This window comes from Trachurus trachurus (genome assembly GCF_905171665.1).
Source record: "Trachurus trachurus genome assembly, chromosome: 20".
In the NCBI taxonomy this organism is placed as follows: domain Eukaryota; kingdom Metazoa; phylum Chordata; class Actinopteri; order Carangiformes; family Carangidae; genus Trachurus; species Trachurus trachurus.
This window is the reverse complement of record NC_139911.1, coordinates 24,693,883-24,718,740: the sequence shown is the minus strand read 5'-3', so window position 1 is coordinate 24,718,740 and position 24,858 is coordinate 24,693,883. Positions and strand designations below refer to the sequence as shown.

The following is a 24,858-nucleotide window of genomic DNA, read 5'->3' as shown; positions in this document are numbered from 1 at the left end:
AACCACAAACTCTCTGCAACACACACGGCTCATTAAGCAGAGTGTGTGTGTGTGTGTGTGTGTGTGTGTGTGTGTGTGTGTGTGTGTCATGTCTTCATTAGTACCTCTCCGCAGCCAAACAACTGTACCAGGATAGTAAACAGACAGTGTAGTGGAGTAAATACACACAACACGAACAACTATTTTTCTTTGTGGAAGCAGGATGGCCAGCCATCTTTACAACACATTGAAGTTAATGTGAGTCCCTTTGACATCATTTTAGAGGTCAAATCTGCGTTATCACTTTACAGCACTGAACAGTTAGAGGGCGCTGTGTTCACTTCCTGTTCCCTGGCCCTACAGTCTCTGGGTTCGCTGTCATAGGTTTATTTGCTGTAATCATCCCATTGGTGTTTGGTGTTGGGAGCCAAGCTGACGCTCACTAAAAACTAAGACCGACTATTTTTTGGGTTATTTCAACCCAAGGAATTGGGTTATTCTTTTTGACCAAACTTTTGTTTAGAATATTCAAACCAAAAGTTGGGTTGATACAACGTAACTAGAACGTTGGGTTATTTTTAACCCAACTATTGGGTCGAGCAAGTGCTTCAGTTCATACGCAACCCAATAGTTGGGTTAAAAGGCAGCAATTTGTAAATGAACCGGCCTGTTACGTCACGGTATTACCCAACCCTAATCTGTACCCTTTAGTTCAAAATTAAGGTTAATAAATAAAAAACATCACACAATGGATCTAGGATTAAAACAAACCAATGGAAGATCCTACAGTACAGTACGTGACACATGTAGTCACTGTAGTAACATTTTTAGGGACACCAGGCAACTTTTAAGCATCTGTCAAACACTGCGTTGTGTATTCATTTCACCCATGTGTGTGGGGTGTAACACAAGTAGAAGATCCTGCTTTGTTTGTCTTTTTCCACAATTGCACACAAAGGTTTTTCTTCTATTCCAGTGACTGAAAGCTACCAACAAACGTAGTGAAGGACAAAGATGGAAGAAGAAGAAGAAGCATGGAAACAATGTAGATGCAAAATATTTGAAAAATACACTAAGCGTTTCGAGGAACGTTCACACAGTGTGTTGAGGGGAAAGGTGAACAGAGCTTTGTTTGTTAAAGGACACCTTTCATACAGAGATAAACAACCAAGCCAACGACACAGACAAGTGTGTGTGATATGTGATGTTTGTCACACATGTGGATGACTGAAACGAAGAAAAGAGAAAAAAATGAAGCCAGAGATAAAAATGAGCTCAGAGAAATAGCTCACCATGCTGTGTGTGTCTGTCATACACAGCATCACTTTGGCAGAAAGCTGGACAGGCACCAGCTGTGCATCAATAACCATGTAACTAACACACACACACACACACACACACTCTAACTGCTGAGTCAGGTGGTACGGAGTCTGAAGAAGGCAGAGTGTTGAAGTGCGCAGATGGAGGTGACACACACACACACACACACACACACACACACACACACACACACACACACACACACACACACACACACACACACACACACACACACACACACACACACACACACACACACACACAAATCTCCCAGCAAACTGAGCTCAGCCTTCACACATGTCACCACACAGTGATGTATCAGTGTATCATGTGTGGTGATGATGATGATGATGAAGGCGTGGAGCCAGGGTGACGTATGGTGATGGCGTTGAAGACAGAGTAACAGTCACGACGATGCTGAGGATGTATGATGAAGACGATGCGTGTAGGATGACATCAGTGTGGGCGGGGCTTAGAGCAGCTGTCAGTCAGGACAGAGAGGACAGAGCAACAGATGCAGTGAGATTCATTTACCCCAACTGCTCCGAGGAGGACAGACAGCCTACACACAATCTGACCAGGAAGTGTAATCCTCATCACACAAGCAAAATGAGCAGCTTTGCTGTTAAATGTCAGCTGACATAAAACTGGTCACTGACTGATCCGTCACTCTGGACATGAACAGATGGAAGTTATTTCAGGCAGAGACACCTGCATGCTGCATTTCTTTACATGGACATGATACCAGGTCTGATGCAGTAACACACTCACCTAACTCTGACAACACCTACAGTACTACACAACTCTGTATCAGTCAGTGACATGGTCTCGACACAAGCAAACTAACTTTACTGAGAACACAGTACAGAGCTGTAAACACTCAGGTTTGAATAAGTATCTGATCTTGGCCTTCTCCTGGGCCCAGTTGTTCAAAAGGTGTAATCTTTAAAAGTTATCCGGATTTTGAAATCCCTTTTTTTGCTATCCAGGATCACATAATCTGTCTTAATTTTATCCCAGTTGCAAAGTAGGATTGGATCAGTCTGATCCAGATTCAAACTTTTCAAGATTACCAAATCCAGATAATGATGCTCTAGATGGGACTGTGTGTCACACTGAAGGCTGATAGGTAAAAAACAGGTAGAACAGCAGCATGGGCTCACTCAAAGTGTGTTTATTTGAAAACGGAGTGTATGTATTGTTTTCTGTGCTCTTTGTTGTTTCTTCAGTGTCTTTTAAATAACCAGACTCCATCTGGTCTGGCTGTTAAAATACATTTAAAAAAGCAAATATACAGAACATTAGTGAAATTGTGAATATTTCTCCATGTGTTTCAAATTCAAACTTCAAATTTCAAAATTCGAACTTCAAATTCTAAAATTCAAATTTCATTAAATTCAGTTTGGGGAAAGGTTTTTCAGTTTAAAATGGTTTAAAAATTAGGTGCAAAATAAATGTTTACATCCTACATTATAAATATTGTTTATTTGACCAGTTTGAATTTAATTTCAATCACATTTTGTTCCTGAATTTTTTTTATCAAAGTTATCCTGATCGTACTAAAAAGTTTTGAACAACACAAACTGAGGATTTGATCCAGATGAAAACCAAGATTGGGTTTTGGTTTTGAACAACCCATTTTCAAGATTTGATCCAATCTATTATCCAAAATCCAATGGGATTACCCTTGAACAGCTGGGCCCATGTTATCAGAGAGGACGGAAAGAGGAGCTCCAACCTGCAGGTCCACCAGTGACCACCACAGGCACATTCACTGTGTTGACATATATGAGTTGGTACAATCCGGTGCAGATCCAGGATCTGATCCAAATCAGGATCTGACCAACTTGTGCGGGGTTGTTTGGCTTTTGTGTGTTTGAGTTGGTGGAGTTTGTAAGAATGGCTGTCAACCAATGAAAACTGGTTTATTTGTTATTTGCTGTGGGGATCAGATCATAATTTCCAGTAAGGAAAACAAGCTGTGAGATTTGAGCCAGTTCTGTGCTATAGATTTCAAATGTCACTAAAGCCGTTTTCCCACTAAAATTAGCGGGTCGACGCGGGTTTTTTAAACGCGGGTCGACCCGCTAACAATCGGCATTTGGCCCCTTTCCCATTGACCAAAATGAGCCGAGTCTGACCCCCCCCGCTGAGGGATCAGACAGAGCATAAACCAGTCGCCCCGCTCTCATCCGCGGTGCAAGAGACACACACAGTCATGCCACAGCCGCCTGCCGCGGAGTGTCCGTCCGCCGAGGCAGACTCTCTGGCTTGCTGACCTGGAGCACCAGGACCGCGGAGGACAGAGAGTCTGCTGCGGCCGGATGACGGACGTCCGCGGCACAACACGTCAGTTAAACAGACTGTCGCTTCTTTTCTTTTCTTTTTTTCTATCGTTTTTGGTCAGTGTTCTCTGATCTTTTGATCCCAGTCTCGGATGAGAGCAGAGCGGAGCAGAGCTTTGTTTTGGTACGTGATATGAGACGCGACCGGCGCGATGACGTAGCGTCACGTAACGTTCAGTGTCATCACGTAAATTAGCGGGTCTGGCGTTCCCACTGCAAGCCGTTCGGAGCCGAGCCGATTAAAGGCGATTTTAACCCGCGTCGCTTGCCGAGTCGTTTGACCCGCGTCGACGCTCGGTGCGCCTTTCCCACTGCCACCAAAAGCCGATTGTTAGCGGGTTTAAACGGGTTTTTTGGCCAGTGGGAAAGGGGTATAAGCCTCCAACATTTCATCTGAACTCAGCGCAGGGATCATGATTTCTTTTGTAATCAGGGCATTGCTACTGTTTCAGCATAATGCTACTCAGCTTCACTGTGTAGCTAAATGATACCAGATCTTATGTCTTCAGTCACAGTGCATTTACATTTTTTTGGAAGGCGGGCTCAATTTTGTGATTTTTTTTTCTTTCTACAGTGCGTTGATCAGGCTTAAGAAGTGCCAGACCTTTTAACATGGACGAGTGTCCCTGAAGGCAGCAGAGCCAAAGTCTTCACAGGACAAATCCCAGAGCCGCTCGTTAGGACACTAAAGCTCCGACAAACATCCAGAGTGTGTGGAGTCACCGCCAGAGCACTGTGTCGAGGATTTGTGCGGTGCTGATGATGTCATCAGACGGATCTGGGGGCCTCTTGTCTTTAGATCTGACGGAGACTTGTTGGCTGTGAACTGTGAAGCTCCAGGATGAACGTGGGCTCAGCAGGAAGCGCTGCTTGCCGCCTGAAAGCAATAAAACTGTGCTCCACCTCGACACTCAGGATTTATAAAATATATTAGAGACAGCTTTTTAAAGAGGGGTGCGCTTCCTTTTATTTAGGTGTCATCTTTTTAATAAAATATGCGTCACTTTTTAAATTAAATTCTTACAGAGAAGAAGCTGAGCCCATTTCATCCAGATTTTTCCCTCAAATACTTCTCAACAAGAAACACTGTACTTCTTTCCCCAGCGTGACTTTCTACTTGGAGATTCATGCAGTGTAGTGTGAAAATCTGGACACAAAGGTCGAACCAGCGGAGGAGTATTAACAGAAACACTTAAACTGATCTGAAAGCAGCAGAAATGTCATGATGCTTCAGTGGCTTTTGCTCTGGTGCTGCTTTACTTGTTACTTTCCATGTTGCATTACCACTTGTAACCAAATGAAAACTTTTTTTCTTTTTCTTTTTCTTAATTATGATTTTAAATTTTGTTGCTAGCTGTTTATTTTCTTTCTGTCATCCATGAAAGTTAAGAAAGGCTGAACATGTTATCATTAACTTTGGAAAAAATTGTACTAAGCCCCCTGCAAATTTTATTCATGGTAAGGAGGTAGAAATGGTGGCTTCATACAAATACTTAGGAACTGTTTTTGACTCACAGCTAAGATTTGATGTCAACACAGATGCCATTGTTAAGAAAGGCCAACAGAGGACTTACCTACTCAGGAAGTTAAATTCATTCAATGTCAGTAAGAGGATTCAGTCCTTGTTTTACAAGTCTTTTATTGAAAGTAGTCTTTTATCTGTTGGCACAATAGCTTGGGTGCTAAAGACAAAAATTGTCTGAATAAGATTGTAAAGGTGTGCTCCAAAATAATAGGGGTGCAGCAGGATGACTTGAGTTCCCTTTGGGATAAACGTGTGGCTGAAAAAAGCAAAAGCAGTTATTAATCAGCATGACCATATCCTGTCATCTGAATTTGTGCTGATGCCCTCAGGGCGCCGTCTTAAAGCTCCACTATGGAAAATCAACCGTTACTCCAGATCATTCATCCCGTCTGCTGTCAGACTCTTAAATCTAGACCCAAGCTTGTGGAAATAATAATTTTTATCTTTTTTTTTGATTATTTATTTATTGATCTATTTATTTTTGATTTTTTTTTACACGCTGGAAGGCCAAACGGGAGACAAAGGTCATCTTTTGCTTCCACTGACATTGTAAATACAAACTGGCACCTGTGCATATGTACGAATGTGGATGAGTCTGTATTGTTGTGTTGTTGTGGATGAGCTTGTATTATTGTTCTTGGTGGACTGCCGAACAGAATTTCCCTCTGGGATTAATAAAGTTGATCAAATCAAATCAAATCAAATCTTGTTATTATTGTAGCTACACTACAGGCCAAAGGTTTGGAAGCAACTTCACAATGGGGTGTATTTACTGCATGATCAGACTTCCCTTTGCATCATACCTACAGTATGTACAAGTCCTCAGTTTACCCTTAGGTTTACATTGATGTTATCAGACAATTGCTGAATACAGTAAGTGTTAACAAAAGAAAAGAGGGTTGAGAAGATTTGCAAGAGTCACAACTTCTGTGCAAAAGTAAAAAAAATAAATAAAAAAAAATCACAGTTTGCATATTTCACTTTAGCTCTTTGGCTTTTGAGAGTTGGCATACAAAAATCCCAATAAATCTCAGCTGTGTTCATATCTCCAACTTCAACAAACTACCACAGAAATGTCTAGAAAGAAACAACTGAGTAGGATACACAGAAAGAGAAATTGCAAAACTCCTGATGGTGTCCAACAAATGAGTTCACTCCACCCTGAAGAGACTGGAAGAAACTGGAAGTTATGGTGATAGAAAAAAGTCAGGAAAAGAAGAGGAAGGTGTTCTTGGAAAGATGGTTTAGCCCCCTCAGACCACTCTCCAATTGAGCTTGTGTGGGACGAATTGGATCGATCAGTCAGAAAAGTGCATCCCACGAATCAGCAGTCTCTCACTGATGAACTTCAGAAAGCTTGGATTGTAATTCCTAACACATCCCTGAAAACACTTGTGGAACGGATGCCTCACACGCCATGCTTTTGTTACAGCAGAGGAGGTTACATTGAAGAAAACAAAGTCTAAGCAAAAACAACCCAAACACTTGATTTCTATGGTAAAAATCTATTCTGATTTGATCTTTCTTCCAAACTTTTGGCCTGTAACTAACTATACAGATCTTCTGATAGTGTTGGAGTCAAGACCACCTAATCTGAAACTGAGTCAAGAGCAGGACCAGACCATACCAAGACCAAGACTTGGACAGGGGAGAGATTAAATCAAGACTGAGACCAAACCAAGACCATCTTAAAGACATTTACTACAATCACATGCTTGTCATTTACATAACTCTGCTAAAAATTAAGGCATTCATTTTAGTAAATGCAATGGGTGTATATATAGTGAAGGAATACACATTGCCTTAAACTTGAGCATTACAGTTCCATATCAGTGACCTTTAGAAAGGCTCAACACTGAATGAAAAACAAGTGTAAAAACACCTTACCACTGCTACATTATGACTCCCCAATCAATCGCTGATTGGCTAATTATACAGTGTGCATTAACCTGAGAAAAATGTGTTTCTTTTAAATGTAAAGCCATTTGTAAGGACAACTTTTTCATAATGGAACAAGATATAGAGAAAGAAAAAGTGTCTGAGGTATAGAAATGGATGTAAAATCTTTACTGTATTTAATTGGAATAGAATATGGATTGAGCACAATAACGCAGCAGGAACCTCCTAACGTCTTCCACATTTGATACTGGTACAAATACATTTCTTCAGATGGTTACCCAAGCTTATGTATTTTAATACACTAGCACTATAATATGGAATTACCTTTAAAAGCTGAAGACTGAGTGAGTGCGACTTTATAACACAGCACAAGCAATGGAGCTGTCATCTTCTGACATGTGTAACAGCATTTATAAACGGTAATGTTTAACTAGAAAATTTCCTCTGGGAAATTTTGAGAGGGCCACGGAAGCTACGGCCGGTTTTGCCATCTCTGTCAACATGGGAATCAAACCCACGATCTTAAGGTCAAGACAGAGCTGATCAGACACATGATCATCACTGATATTGGGGAGCTGTAATCACATTAAGTTCCCTGTGTGTATCTGTGTATGTGTGTGTGTGCGTGTATCTCTAACTTTTATCACATGAAGTTACCTGTGTTTGTTTGTGTGTGTTGGAGTGTGGGAGAGGAGTGCGCGGATATGCGCGTGCATGTGTATGTTACCTGTGTGTTTTGATATGGCACTGGCCCCTACAGCTATTTCATAGCTGTAGGGGCCAGTGTCCGGTGCGTTTGCCCCGTGGCCCTAATAATGGAATTGAATAAAAGTGAAGGCACATTTTACATTCACCTTTATGTGTTATGTTACTCAACTTCTCGCCCAAGTAAGGGAGTGCCAGAGTGAGGCCACATGGCAAAGGTCAGGAATATGACTAGAGTTGCATAATTCCGTGAATTTTTAAAGTTGGAAACTTTCCATGGAAATGAACGGGAATATATGGGAATTAACAGGAATATATGGGAATAAACGGGAATAAATCCAAAATATACAAAATTGAAAGTTGGACCTTAAGGGAACTAAAATATAGTTGGGGACAATATATTGTATCATAATCTTGGCTAAAACAACCAGATTGAACGCAATTACACTTGAATATCTATGCTATTCCTCAATCACATGCACACAGCACACTGCGTACTGCAGGGCTATTGAGGCCACGCCCCCGACAGGCACTGTGCTGCTAAACGCCACCCCGTTCCAGCCCCTGTGACCCTGCAGGCATACGCAGGATAGACAATACTGTAGATAGATGAAACAATCAATTATTAAAAATGATTATCACTGTTTTTTACTCTGAAACTTGTATCATCAGGGTTTGAGCAGATTTAACACTTCATGTGAGGAGAAGATGTTGGATTTGGAAAGGTGAGTGTTGAAAGTGACAGAGATCAATGTTAGAGAATACAGTCTGATTCAGAGATTTACTGTGGAACTGATATTTTGGCCAGTATCCCACTGATCTTTTACATCCCAGTCAGAATGTTTAACAATAGGACAAGGACAGAAGTTGGATTTTTAACAGCCCGCACGACTGACTGTTAAACAAATAAGTTTGAATGTTGACTGTGTGTGAGCTGACACGTTCTATATTTAGACTACATGGACCGTCCTCGCTGATTAAAGCCGACCTGGTTCCGAGCGGACTTCAGACACAGAGCTGGGATTTCAACAAACAACAGCGGGCATGTTTGCTTCTGAATGAAATGAAGACCTTCAACATGAAACGTGATCTATTTTTATCTACAGAGTATTTTTAGCAGCAGCAGCGGCGGCAGCAGCAGCAGTGGGGCTGGCTCTCTGCAGAGCTCACTTACACTGCTTCAATATTTAACAGTCAGAATGAAAACTGCTCAGCCAGAAAATACTCTTGTTGTTGTGGAGAAGCACAGGAAACACTCTGCAGCTACACACATCAGACATGGATTCAGTATCAGGCAGTAACACTAGACGACTTCTGTCTCACACACAACACATCTTGTTAAACGAATGTTCGCGTCTTCCTCCTTTTCACTTCGTCATTTTTTTGAACATCAAACATCAAGGACATTCAGACCCATCAGGAGGCATCTGATTGGTTGAGATTCATCCACTCAAAGCACTATCTTCAGAGATCAGAAGAACCAGAACCAGGAGTGCTGTAACAGATGGTCTGCCCTCACAGAGACCGGATGAGTCAGTCTGGATCACATCAACAGAGAACACAACCAAGGCCAGTTAGGAACAAATCTACCAGACCTGGAGAACATGGAGAAGACTGAAACCAATCAGATACTGGTCTGATACCGATTTGTGTGTGTGTGTGTGTGTGTGTGTGTGTGTGTGTGTGTGTGTGTGTGTGTGTGTGTGTGTGTGTGTGTGTGTGTGTGTGTGTGTGTGTGTGTGTGTGTGTGTGTGAACACATAGCAATTAAAAAAAAATGGCCATATGTAATAATGATATTATAAATAAATTATTATTATTATTTCTCTGCATGTCCATGATCATTTCCATTACATCCTGGCCTCAGGAGTGCAAATGTTTTATTTGAGTGCAAATGTTTGACTAATCTTGTAAATTCTAATTTTGGAAATTCATTTGTTATTTTTTATTCTATTTTTTTGTTTCTTTTTTTTGTCTCTGATTTACGTGACGATGTGTTGAAACTTTATGTGCTGCCATTCTTAGCCAGGTCTCTCTTGCAAAAGAGATCTCAGGATCTCAATGGGACAAACCTGGTTAAATAAAGGTTAGAATAATAATAATAATAATAATAATAATAATAATAATAATAATAATAATAATAATAATAATAATAATAATAATAATAATAATAGCAGTGGTACTTCCAAGCCGATTCATTCAAAATCAATAGTAGGCTGAAAACTACACAGTAATAAACAACTCTGGCTGTAGGTACAGGTAGGTGTTGTTGTTGTTGTTGTTGTTGTTGTTGTTGTGGAGCTGTTGAACTGATCCAGGGTCAGATCTGCTGCTACATGAGCTGCTGCTGCAGACTGATGCTGCTGCTGTCACTGTTGTCAGGTGTTGTGTGTACAGCTGTTTGTGTGTCTGCACCATGTGACCATGTATCACACACAGACAAACTCACTGCTACGTCAGGTGGAGTCTCTCTCTCTCTCCCTCTCTCACCCTCTATCACACACTCTGCCCCCCCCCCCCCCCCCCCCCCCCCCCCCCCCCCCCCCCCACCACCACCAGACTGTTTGTTATGGAGGAAGCAGGCCGGGCTGAGATGGATCGCTGCACAAACAAATGTTTGTTCTGCCCTTCGCACACCCCAGAGACACACACACACACACTTATATACAACACACACACACACACACACACACACACACACACACACACACACACACACACACGGGTAGACAGCTCTGTGTGTGTGTGTGTGTGTGTGTGTGTGTGTGTGTGTGTGTGTGTGTGTGTGTGTGTGTGCAGATAAGGAGGAGGCAGCAGGGAGTTGTTGTGTGTTTTATGTTTTTCTTATTTTCATAGTTTTCTTATTGTTCTGGTTTATTATGGAGAGTGTGTGTGAGAGAGAGTCAGCGAGTGTGTGTGTGCGTTATGTATTTTCATTGGTTTGTATTTGTTATTCAGATATTTCTGTGTGTGAGTTTTGTCCATGTTCATTGTGTTGGGGGGGGGGGGGGGGGGGGGGCACCAGCTGTCCACCAGTTATTACCCTCACTGGGAGTACTAGGGGTGAGAGGGGTGGAATAAAGAGAGAGGGGGGTAGATAGATAGATAGATAGATAGATAGATAGATAGATAGATAGATAGATAGATAGATAGATAGATAGATAGATAGATAGATAGATAGATAGATAGATAGATAGATAGATAGATAGACAGACAGACAGACAGATAGATAGACAGACAGACAGACAGACAGACAGATAGAACGATAGATAGAACGATAGAACGATAGATAGATAGATAGATAGATAGAACGATATATAGAACGATAGATAGAACGATAGAACGATAGAACGATCGATAGATAGAGAGATAGATAGATAGATAGACAGACAGACAGACAGACAGACAGATAGATCGATAGATAGAACGATAGATAGAACGATAGAACGATAGAACGATAGATAGATAGATAGAACGATATATAGAACGATAGATAGAACGATAGAACGATAGATAGATAGATAGATAGATAGATAGAACGATAGATAGAACAATAGAATGAGAATCATAGAATGATAGAACGATAGATAGAACGATAGATAGAACGATAGATAGAACGATAGATAGATAGATAGATAGATAGATAGATAGATAGATAGAACGATAGATAGAACGATAGAACGATAGATAGATAGATAGATAGATAGATAGATAGATAGATAGATAGATAGATAGATAGATAGATAGATAGATAGATAGATAGATAGATAGATAGATAGAAAAATAGATAGATAGATAGATAGACAGACAGACAGACAGACGGATAGATACTAGATAGATAGAACGATAGATAGAACAATAGAACGATAGATAGATAGAATGATAGATAGATAGATAGATAGATAGATAGAACGATAGATAGAACGATAGATAGAACGATAGATAGAACGATAGATAGATAGATAGATAGATAGATAGATAGATAGATAGATAGATAGATAGATAGATAGATAGATAGATAGAAAAATAGATAGATAGATAGATAGACAGACAGACAGACAGACGGATAGATACTAGATAGATAGAACGATAGATAGAACAATAGAACGATAGATAGATAGAATGATAGATAGATAGATAGAACGATAGATAGAACGATAGATAGATAGATACTAGATAGATAGAACGATAGATAGATAGAACGATAAATAGAATGATAGATAGATAGAACGATAGATAGAACGATAGATAGAACGATAGATATATAGAACGATAGATAGAACGATAGATAGAACGATAGAATGATAGATAGAACGATAGATAGATAGAACGATAGAACGATAGATAGAACGATAGATAGAATGATAGATAGAACGATAGATAGAACGATAGATAGATAGAACGATAGATAGAACGATAGATAGAACGATAGAATGATAGATAGAACGATAGATAGATAGAACGATAGAACGATAGATAGAACGATAGAACGATAGATAGAACGATAGATAGAACGATAGATAGATAGAACGATAGATAGAACGATAGATAGAACGATAGATAGAACGATAGATAGATAGATAGATAGATAGAACGATAGATAGATAGATAGATAGATAGATAGATAGATAGATAGATAGATAGATAGATAGATAGATAGATAGATAGATAGATAGATAGATAGATAGATAGATAGATAGATAGAGTACCCTCCATCCTCACACAGGGAGAAAGGAAGGAAAAAGAAAGAGGGGGTAAACTGCAGACTCATCAAAAAAGAAGAGAGAGAAAGGAGTGAAAGAGGAATGAAAGACTCGGTGTGGTGGTGACAGACGAGGGTTAATGAGAGATGGATGGATGGAGGGATGAACGTGGGGAGGGAGGGGTCACATGATTTATTCATATAAGTGTGTGTGGGGGGGATTAAGACCCAAGGCTGCCACCTGAACCACACACACACACACACACACACACACACACACACACACACACAGTCCCTCAGGGCTTTGGTGGCAGGTTTTAAAGCCTGTTAATTGTCTTCAACACGACTTTAATCAGATTTCAGCTTCCACCCCCATCACACACACACACACACAGTGTCGGGCACGTGCACACACTGTGGCGTCCAATGGGGTGTGTGTGTGTGTGTAAATCAGGTTTTGGCGTGGAGGTGTGGTCATGACGGCCAAGTCCCATATGCTGCCCGCCGGCGCTGGAGGAAAACCCCTGGGAGACACGCACACACACACACACACACACACACACACACACACACACACACACACACACACACACACACACACACACACACACACACACACACACACACACACACACACACACACACACACACACACACACACACACTACAAAAGACACAGAGACATAAAATTAAACACACAAAGCAGACAACCTGAAAGGAGCAAAAAGTCTTGACGACACACAAGAAGACACACAAAAAACAAACATTACAACAAAGGTTACACTACACAAAACACACATTACTACACTCAGGCAAACAGCGTGGATGTAAAAGTACAACACACCCTCTCCATTCTGTCTCTACCCCCCCGTCTGTAATGAAGACATTTATCTCTTTCTCTCCTTCATCCCTTCATCTCTCCATCTCTATTAAAACCTCATTTTGTCGTCTCCATCCATCCATCACTCCCTCCTTTCTCTCCTGCTCTCCTCACCCTCTTTCCTTTTGTTCCCTCCTTTATTCCCTCATTCCCTCCTTTCATTCCTTTTTCTCCCTCTCAATCTTCCCTAATTTCCTTCTCCCCTTCCCCTAACCCCTCCCTCATCTCCTTATTTCCTCCCCTCCCCTCTTTCCTTCTTCTCCTTGTGCAATCCCTTCTCTCCTCCTCAGTCTCCCTTTCCTCCCTCTTTCCTTACCATCTTCTCTCCTCCTCTGCCTTCCTTCTCTCCTCAGTCCTTGGGTGTTTCCTCAAAACCCCCTTTTCCTTCGTTTTTCATCTCATTTCCTTCCTCCCACATTCCTCCTTTATCCCTTCCCCTTCCTTTTCCTCTTTCATTTCTTCTGGTCGGTCTTCAACCCTCTTTTTCATACCATCCTTCTCTTACGTTGTTTCTTTCTTCTTCTCCCTCCTCCTTTCTTCTCTTTTTCTTCATTCGTCCCTTATTCCTGCTCCCCTGTTCCCTCCCAATCTCCTCCTCTCCTCGCCCCCTCCTCTCTTCCATCTCTCATTAACTCTCCCGCATCACGTTGGGCCTCAGGCTACACATATGGCAGTCATGCTTCCACACCATTAAATAACACACACACACACACACACACACACACACCAACTGGTGTCCCCTGTTGCCACCTCCTAGTGGAGGCCAGGTCCCGCCACTCGTTTAATCTTCCCTCCATCCTATTAAGTCTTTTCCTTCTCTACCTCTCCTTCCTTCCTTCCTTCAAACTCTCCTTTCCTTTTCTCCTTGTTTCTCCCCCCTCCGCTCTCTCTCTCCTTCTCTTCATCACATTCACTTCTATACTTGCTCGCCCTTAATTTCTTTTCTCCTTTGACTCCTTTTCATTGTCTCTCACTCTCTGTGCTCCAGAAAACAGTGTGTGTGTGTGTGTGTGTGTGTGTGTGTGTGTGTGTGTGAGAGGGGTGTGTGAGGGATGGAGGAGGGCTGGGTGGGTGGGTGGGGGTGGTTGAATGAGTGGTTTCTAAGGCAACGCAGCCACAATGCCGCAGTGGATATGTAGGGGAGGTGGAGAGAGAGAAGAGAGTTGAGAGAGTGAGAATGAAGGCACGCGTGTGTGTGTGTGTGTGTGTGTGTGTGTGTGTGTGGGAGACACACTTGACTCCAGTCATGAGAATGAGCAAATTAGGGAAAGAAGTGAAGAAGTGTGTGTTTACAACTGGCTGTGTGTGAATGTGCAGGCGTTTTAAGATGAGTGTGTGTGTGTGTGTGTGTGTGTGTGTGTGTGTGTGTGTGTGTGTGTGTGTGTGTGTGTGTGTGTGTGTGTGTGTGTGTGTGGCTCCACAATGTGAATGTCAAGAGCATGCTGCAGTGCCAAGGGCAGAGAGACACTGTAAATGCTCTCTCTCTCTCTCTCAAACACACACACACACACACACACACATCGGTCTCACATGTCTGCTGTCACCAACATGACTTTAACTCAGTGTAACACACACACACACACACACACAGTGAGTGTATTGAATGAATGAAGTGATGTCATGTGTTCAGAGAGAATGGAACCAGTACATCCAAAATATAATACATTACATATTATTAGTTACTGTCACTTTAAAGTAATTAGTTACATTACAATATTACTGTCTCAAAATTGTAACATGTTACATTACTTTTGAGTTACTTTCACCAAAATAACAGCAGAGATATGACTATGAAGTCTGGTTGATTGCAGCTGATAACACATTGAGTGCAGGGTGATGCAGCATAATGACTGTGTAGCCTCTGAAGCTAGTAAAGCTACGTTTAGCAGGTCATCTACTAAGAGTAGCTGCCTACAGTTAATAACAGCACGTGCAAACCACAGGATTGAAATTACAGTTTTACGCATTGTAATGGTGTCCACCATGGAGAGTGTGGAAGGAGAGCTGGATGGCCGCAGACACAGAATGAAATTTGATCCGGTGAATTAAAGGGACAACGAGGAGTTTCTCCATCGGCAGAACGAAAAATTCCACGACAATAAAAAAGTCTCATATTAATGTGGATGAATCTACGTTACCACTTGTTAATGGGCCCATTTTCGATAAATCTATGGTTTTGTCTCTATGGTTATTTTGTTATTATTAGTGGTGGTGGAAATGCTGGGCGAGCCGACCAGCGTTTCCTTACTTTCGGTTTCGTGGTGAGTCATGAGAATAACGCAGCTGAATCGCCGTTTATGGTGGGAACTACGACGGTATGTGATCGTCTTCCAACCTCTGACTTTAATTCTTGATGAATGAAAACATGAGTCTGTCTTGCGCCGGTCAAAGAATTTCACGGTGCGCGGAGGCTCGTAAATGTAGTGTGAAAACACTTCGCTTTTCCAAAACTCCTCATTGTCCCTTTAATAGAAAGGAGCAAATAAACATATTGTTGATCTACAGTAAAGAAGAAACATTGGAGAATATCTGAGAGAAAGTAAATACGGTGACACCATCTTTCATTCACTGGACTGGAGGTGCGTGCTACGGCACAGCACTACGGCACAGCGCTACGGCACAGCGCTATGGAGCAGAGCTCTGGCCACACTACAGTAGGATTTAAAAGCCCGGGCGAGAGGGGGTCTGAGACCAGGAGAAAGTAAAGGTGAGGTCTCTCTGTCCCGGACCCGGAGCTGAGCAGCGTAACGGAGCTTCACTGCTACAGCAGCTGGAGTGAGCCAGACGCCAGGAAAGGCTGAGCTGAAGAACTTTTACCACGGCATTAACTAACTCATTGGTGTCAGTGGCTCCAAATCAACCTGTCTGTTTGGTTTTATGTGTTCTTTTTGTAAAGGTGAGAAACTTTCTATCATGTACTCCGCTACTGTCAGTAACGCTGCACTGACTATCACCTCCTTTTCACACCTGTTATGTAATTCAGTCCCGGTGACCAGTTTTCACACGTTTTTATGAAAATGCGTTGTGACGCGCGTTACTTACATTGTAATGGGTAAAATATTACCAACATTTTTTTTGTAATGTGTTATATTACCACGTTGACAGCTGACTTATTAGCCATTGTTTAGTTCATGTAACAGGGTGGGGCTTTTACACAACACAATCCTGTGTGTGTACTTTCTATGCCTGTGGTTCCTCGGCATCAAGCTACAGTCCCACTGCTTCTACTGTTACACACACACACACACACACACACACACAGCCAAAGTGTAGAATGGCCAAAGGTGCTTCCTTCTCTCTGTGTGTGTGTCCTGAAACAGTCTATTTCAGTCATGGCACACTGCAGGAACTGGATTCAGAGGTGTATACACACACACACACACACACACACACACACACACACACACACACACACACACACACACACACACACACACACACACACACACACACACACACACACACGCACACACACACACACACACACACACACACACAGAACACACACCTGCAGAGTCAGTGCTACCTGCGCTGAGAAAGAGAAAAAGAAAGAGAAAAGGAGAGAGAGACAGAGAGAGAGGTGGGGCACCCTCTGATCTGCAGCTCCCCCCTCTGGCAGGGCTGGAAACTGCACCTCCACTAAACAATGACATCATCGTGTGCTGCCTCCAGAGGTCAAAGCACCACAACACAGGAGATGTCTGACAATATGAAGTAAAGACAAGGCAAACATGACAGATCATCCAGACCACGACAGATCAGAGCTGCGTTCACAACTCTTCAACAGTCCACTTGTGTTGCTGAGGCTGATCTATTCAAACCTGCTGCTCAGCCCACACTAACTTCCATCTGTTTCCCACCAAACATCTCAACAACTGCTCAACAACAGTGTGACACGATCTCAGGGAACGAGCACAAGCTTCAGACTGTGATTTCAGTGGGAGCATTATCCCTTAATATTAAAGTAATAATATTAATATAAAGTCAACAAGAACACCCAGTGTTTAATTATAGGTGTCTCCAGTTATTTCTCCCTTGGTTTAAACTAATCTAATTTCCGTTTAACTATCTTTGTTTCCATTGAAGTATATGCCCCCCCCATACATTTTATCTTGTGGCCGTCCTGCTTTGGTTTGGTCTTACTGTCCAGCTTGTTGATGTTTTATGTCTTTTAACAGTAGAAAAGTATTATATTGCTGCAACTATGGTTTTCTCAAGCAGAAGGTCAGAATCTCTTTTTCTGTAGATGCTTCAACAGAACAAAAACATCAAAATGAAGAGGATAAGTTTTAAAACATCAAACATCATCATTTAACCAGTGTATATATCACTGGTTGTCATTTGGATGAAGTGAACCTTTAAAACAGAAGCTGTAGTTACACTGTGTCTCACTTCAAACTTACAACCAGCAACAAGCTCCTTATCTGAGGTGTGTGTTCAAGCACAGCACAACTTCCTTTTGTAAGAGTCAAACACACTCACACTTGAGTTGCATATTTATGTCTCGACATAAGTACTCACTCACACACACACACACACACACACACACACACACACACACAAACCTCCTCCATACACAAAAGTGTGTCAACACAAGCAGACATTTTCTTAACTAGCTCTACACACACGCGCGTGTCTTAAACATGTATTATTGATTGGAACAAGCAGCAGTGAAGTGGAGCGCGGCGCTGCAGCTTTGTTCAAGGGCACAACAGCCAGTTAGCCACTTAGAAGACTGACAGCACAGAGGGAGGACCCTGGCACTGGCACAGATCAAAGACGGAAGACAAATAGTTTAAATGTTATTGCATGTGTCTCTGAGTGTGTGTGTGTGTGTGTGTGTGTGTGTGTGTGTGTGTGTGTGTGTGTGTGTGTGTGTGTGTGTGTGAGAGAGTGAGTAGAGGTGGAAATCAGCACTTCAAATGTGTAGGACAGGTCAGACAGCCTGAGTGGCTGAATTACACAACATACGTCAACAAATCAATCCTTGTGTCTAGAAGCATAACTGATGATGACTGGTGTTTAGATCTCAGGGTTCTATGTTACACAAAATGCAATAAAACATGTTTGTACGGCAGCCTGAAGGGAAAATCCAGCCAATCAGAGGGCACGTTTCACAAGTTCCGCGTTCATAAATAAACCAACGAAGAAGAAGGAGGAGGAAACAGCAGACATATGGTAACATGGTTCAGATCTTCACCTCACCCCTTTAAATCCACACAACAAATGGAAATACTTCATTCATTCATAGAAGTTGATTCAAGTTATTGTTAAAATGCTCACACGTCCGTGAGCTAACAGTCCTCCACACACACTCACACATTACAACTCTTCAGGTCTGAAGATGAGACTAAAAGACCTTCAGACTCTTCAGAAACTTCATTCACTATGGTGAATTTATGAGGTGTATGTTTGTGCTATATTGTGGGATATGTGCAATATGTGTTATGTTATGGGATATCATATCATATGTGCAATATGTGTTGTGGTATGGCTGAATACTGTTTTTGTCATTGTGGCCATCAAGGCATTTATGGCGCAGCTACAGAGTCCAAGACAAATTTCCCTGAACGGGACAATAAAGTTTATCGTATCGTATTGTATCGTATTTCTAATCCCAAATTTCTTACAACTACTGTAACAATATATCAGTTAATAAAGAACAAAGACAACCTGATCACCAATGATCATCAATCCAACCGACTAATGATGGAGCTCATGTGATGCAGATAAAAGGTCCAGGACACATCACAATGAAATAAACAAACCAATCAAACAGCTGTGTGTGTGTGTGTGTATTCTGACCAGAATTTAGCAGTTCCTGCTCCATCACTCCACATCCCAGCACCTCCATCCAGTTGTCCTGGAAACGCACCTCCAGCTCAAAGGAAGGGTGAGTGAAGGGGAAGTAACAGTCGACCCACCTGATCTCCACATCTGAGGGGAGGAAGAGGAGGATGACAGGGAGAAAGAGAAAAGAGAAGTGGGTGGTGAAGAGGAGGAGGATGAGAGGGAAGAGAGGATAGGAAGAGGAGGAGGAAAAGAAAGAAAGGAGGAAGGAGATTAATGATGAGGAACATGAGAGGGGGGGATTAAGAGAAGGAGAACATGACGAAACAGGGAATGGGGAGAGAAGTAGTTGAGGAGGAAGAGGAGGATGATAGAGGGAGGAAGAAGAGGAGGTGGGGGGACAAGAAGGGAAATGAGAGAGGAGATGAGGAGGAGGAGGAGGAGGAGGAGGAGGAGGAGGAGGAGGAGGAGGAGGAGGAGGAGGAGGAGGAGGAGGAGAAGGAACCAGTGAGGTGAAGACGTGCAGTGGGATGTCTCACCGTCTCCAAACAGGTGAGTGACCAGTCGAGTCAGAGTGAGTTTGAGGTTGAACTCCAGCAGCTTGACGGCCTCCAGCGTGTGAGTCTCCTGCTTCTGGGGGGTCCTCCTCCCCCCGCCCTCAAACAGAGACAGGTCCTCTCCATTCTGCACCTTGGAGAACAGCTGGGACATGCACCACACATCTGTAACACATCTGTAACACCTCTGTCTTGCTACAGCATATTGTCATACACAGATCCACTTCAAGCTTTCAGTTTATATCCGATGTTCTGAACTCCGCTTCAATTTGACTTTTTGATTAAAATAATACAAGTTCCACAACTCAAATCTGCCACATGTACAGCATGAGTACCAGATGTTACTTCTACTATTAAAATAAATTATTTTTCAACAAAGTAAAGATAGATGGGCATTAGATACTTGGGGTAAACCAAAACTGCGTACTTACTCTGAAATAAAACAGGTATTTGGCCCAGAAAACTATGTTTTGTATAATTTGTCTAAAAAGAAAAGATCCCTGTGTGCTCTATGAGAGCTGTATTCTTGGTCTTCATATGGAGACAGGCAGATATGTCGGCACAGCAGAAGACCATAGAATTTGTAATTTATGTGACATCCAAGAGGTGGAGAATGAAATTAATTTTGTGTTCTACTGTCCTTTCTATGACTCCAAGCTAAGACTTCTTTTTCATTTGAATATTTTTGCATTTTCTTTATTTCTTGAAAAGGCTTGGGCAATGAGACGAAGAGCGATATATACTGTAGTTGAGTACTGAAAGTAATTTTAAAGTCCCCCTCCCGCGACCTTTTTTGGTTATTCTAAAACATTCTCTGTGGTCTTTAAATTGTGATTATGAAGTTTTTAGCCAAAATCACAAAACCTGTGCCATTTCCCAGGGCTCTCCTTCTGCACAGCACCAGCAGCTCATTAGCAATGCACCTCTGGAGGGGGGCGGAGACTGTGCTGCTCTGCACCCGCCCAGCCACCCCCTCACACCCCCCACTGGCTGACAGCTGGACATTGTACAATTACAGATTCAGCACGTTTAGCGTAAAACTCCACACTGGGATTCCATCCCAGACTGGAACACAGTCCTTACTCATGGTGCAAGCTGTTCTACCAGGTGAGCTACACCTGTTATACCTTGACAGCTACACCGAGCTGCCAAGCCTTTCACCTCTGAGCCAGATGCAGAGCGGGGCGGGAGCTTGTAGCACTAGTGCCCTCCCCTGGAGCTGTGACACGTCAGCTCCAGTCTCCCTGAAACTGCCAGTTTGCGTCTGCCATTGGTTCACAGCAGTTTGAAGGCAGAAAAGCTCAGAAAAGCAATTTTGCACTTCCTTTTCTGCTGATATGTGCTCTAACACAAGAAAAATGCCACAGGAACATGTGAAAAGCACCAAAAACACGGGAGGGGGTCTTTAAATTGTTTATTTATGTGTCACACCTGTGTGGCAGGAAATACCAACAGGAAGGACTGCCTAGTCTTTGTTTTTGTATTTGTTATTGTGTCTTGTAATCTCATATGGGATGGGCCACAGTGGTGGCATGACACAAAAATAAAACATTAATTCATTCATTCTACATCTGGACCAGTTCTGACCCAGACTATAAATCTTCCTGCTGTCAGTCAGTACTGGAGCTGGACACAGACACAAGTCGGGACAGAAGTTTTAACTCCATACATTTCAAACTGCTAAAAAGATGTTCACACACACACACACACACACACACACACACACACACACACACACACACACACACACACACACACACACACACACACACACACACACACACACACACACACACACACACACACACACACACACACACACACACACACACTGTGTCGCACCTCGTGGTTGGAGAAGAGCCGCACGCCCTCGACCTGGTGGAACACCGGGTAATGACTGGAGTCAATCTCGTCTCTCCTGTACACGTCCCCGGCCAATAGGAAGGCATCCAGACCCGACCTCACCAGCTCCCTCTGGTGGGCAGAAGTGTGTGCACGGAGCATCGTGTTTCTACTCGACACACACAAACACGCACACAGAAGTTACAACACAAGGCTGAAAACTGAACCACTGAATCATTTTTTTAAATTGTTTTTATTGTGCAATACAAGTGACAAACATAAAGACATGACACAGCACAAGACAGGAAAGACCAAGCACCGCAAACACAGCTGCTAAAAAAGTAAATGCATTAAGATAAATTGTGATAAGAGAGAACAAAACAAGAGAAGGAGAGAAAAAACTAAATAAAATCAATCAATCAAAATTCAATAAACAATCACAAATCCAAAAACAGAAGTGTTGTAACCCATGGATCATCCTGGGCCCAGCTGTTCAAAAGGAAATCTGATCAGATTTTGGATAATAGATTGGATCAAATCTTGAAAATGGGTTGTTCAAAACTAAAAACAGATTCTGAGATCGGATTAGATCATGTAATCCAATTTTAGTTTTAATCTGGATCAAACATTCAGTTTGTTTTGTTCAGAACTTTTTAGTGGGATTGGGATAACTTTGATCCAAAAGAAAAAAAACAGGATTATTCTGATCCCAGCAGTTTGGTGAATTCAGGGCAGATTTCAGGAACAAAATGCCATTTCAATTCAATTCAAATTATTCAAATAAGCAACATTTATAATGTAGTATATATGCATTGATATTTTGCACCTGATTTTTAAATTTTAGAAATTTTTAAATAAAGGTAAATTTTGATTTCACAAAAATTTACTTTTCCCACTGGATAATTAAAGCAGAAGTAAGCGATCCGGTGGTTTAGGCTAACTTCCTGTCAGCAGATGGAGTTAGCAGTCCCCGCCCTCGTCCCTACGTCACCACATTCACGCGCATCCCTTGGCTGCACACACAGAGAGGACCGCCCCTTTATGCCGTTCTCTCTCCTCATTGGATAAAGGTTGTAGGATACAAGGAAAGTTTTCTCCTCGGCTTACAGCAGAGCAGAGTGACTGACAGACCCGTGTTTCAGACCAAACACTCTATATAAGTGATTGCTGTCGGAAGATATAAGACTTATATTAACACAAACATTCCGCTTACTTCTGCTTTAAATGAAAACTGAATTTTGTATTTTGAATTTTGAAGTTCAAATTTAAAACACATATTCACAATGTATTTGACTAATTTACTGTATATTTACTTTTTCTTTTTAATTTATTTTATTTAATTTATTTTAAAAGACATTGAAGAAACAACAAAGAGCACAGAAAACAATACTTACACCCCATTATCAAATAAACACACTCTGAGTGAGCCCATGCTGCTGTTCTACCTGGTTTTTATCTACCAATCAGCCTTCAGAGTGACACACAGTCACATTTAGAGCACTCATTATCCAGATTTGGTAATCTTGAAAAGTTTGGATCTGGATCAGACTGATCCAACTTTGCTTTGAACAACTGGGATAAAAGTCAAATGGATTACATGATCCTGGATAGCAAAAAAAATGGATTTCAAAATCTGGATCCAGATTACACCTTTTGAACATCTGGGCTCTGGTGACAGCTCAGATTTGATGGGACACTTTGAGTGGCCTCAGCGGGAACCACTGGACTTAAATAGCTGAACTCTTTCTGGAGGCAGGACTGTTGTTGTAGTTTTTTTAAGTGAAGGTCTAAATGCTGCTTCAGTCACTGATAGTCGTAGATATCAGTACATGTAGCGACTACCTCGTTCCTACAGTACCTACCTTCCTACAGTGCATTGTGGGTTATCTTTAGTCCTCCTTATTCGATTCAATTCTCAACAGATCTGTAGCCTTTTATGCAGGACATAACAAGCTGGAGAGTTTGACTTTGTTGGAAAAAGAGATGGATTGATAAATAAAAGTGTTGGGTAAAGACATCAGACCCACCTGTTCAGGTAGTAGTTATCACCTCGTTTCCTGCTGGGGTGGTTGGGAGGGATCAGCAAACTGTCAATCAAACCACACATGTCAATCAGCATCACCTCACCATGACATGGAATGTAAGAAGTGAACATTTATATAGACACAGCCCAACACAACATAAGGCAGTGAAACAGTCCAAACAACACTCTGTGTATTTACTGTGCTTCATTCAGAGTTGGTGACCGTTAGTTAATCAATCAATCAATCAATTCTGTAATCATCACAGCTACCGACCTGTCAAAGTTCTGCTCCACGGTAACCACAGGGCTCAGGTTGTCATGGACAGAGAAGAGCGGGTTGCCCCAGCGACCGATGTAGGAGCTGAAAGGGTTGGAGAGAGACATTAGTGTTAATGAAGCAACAGGTTACCCAGAAGGCCACAGTGTGTTGATGAAGCTGTAGCATCACTACTGACCAATCAGGTGGGAGAACTAATGTCTCTGATTTACTCTGCATCATGTTTCCAGTCATGTGCTCTTCATTTTGTGCATTGGATGTATTATACTTAATCCACCCATGTTGAGTGAATGAATGAATGAATGAATGAATGAATGAATGAATGAATGAATGAATGAATGAATGAATGAATGAATGAATGAACGGTGCTAAAATAGCTGTTGATCAGGGCAGCATCAATTACAAACTGACTCAATTCCTCTTCAGTGATTGTGCCCACAACATTTTCTTTTTTGCAACTAATTGAGCTTTTATCCTGAAATGTTTTGGTTACATTTCAAAAGGTTTCATAACTCACTTGTACGACAGAGTATTAGGGCCACATTGACAAATAAAAAAATCACAAACTTCGAGAATAAAGTCGTAATGTTATGACTATTTTCTCGTAGGAAATGTACGACTTTATTCTTGTAAATTTACGACTTAAATCTTCTCAAAGTCTGTGTGTGTTTTTTCTCAATGTGGCCCTAATACTCTGCCGTACACTCGACAGAATAATCGGGAGTGTGGTATTAAAACATTCAGTCATTCATTCAAACCTCCTGACACAGGACAGTGGGCCATGATTGATTGATAGATTTATTTATTGGTTCCCATGGGGAAATCCGTCTTCACTGACTGTACATTACAATAAAGGACAAACTGCTGCCACCAGGTCACAGTCATCACTGCCCAGTTTTTAGAAGCTCCTTGTTGATTTGAGTTTGTTTTTGCTGTAAATACTTTTCAAATATGTATTTTTGTTCATCAATCTATTCACAAGTTACTTCCAATTTGTTTCCAAACTGTATTTCAG

General features: G+C 41.8%; 1 protein-coding gene across 2 annotated transcripts in view; it reads right to left on the bottom strand.

The window, feature by feature from the left end:
• fars2 (phenylalanyl-tRNA synthetase 2, mitochondrial) overlaps nucleotides 1–24,858 on the bottom strand; it is a 175,969-nt gene that overhangs the window by 98,823 nt on the left and 52,288 nt on the right. For both annotated transcript variants that reach the window (XM_083995823.1, XM_083995824.1), the window contains 5 exons: nucleotides 23,841–23,927; nucleotides 23,571–23,630; nucleotides 21,544–21,712; nucleotides 19,684–19,846; nucleotides 19,160–19,291 (listed from right to left, as the gene is read on the bottom strand). In XM_083995823.1, coding sequence (XP_083851949.1) covers nucleotides 19,160–19,291; nucleotides 19,684–19,846; nucleotides 21,544–21,712; nucleotides 23,571–23,630; nucleotides 23,841–23,927 — 611 coding nt within the window. The remainder of the gene's footprint in view (nucleotides 1–19,159; nucleotides 19,292–19,683; nucleotides 19,847–21,543; nucleotides 21,713–23,570; nucleotides 23,631–23,840; nucleotides 23,928–24,858) is intronic.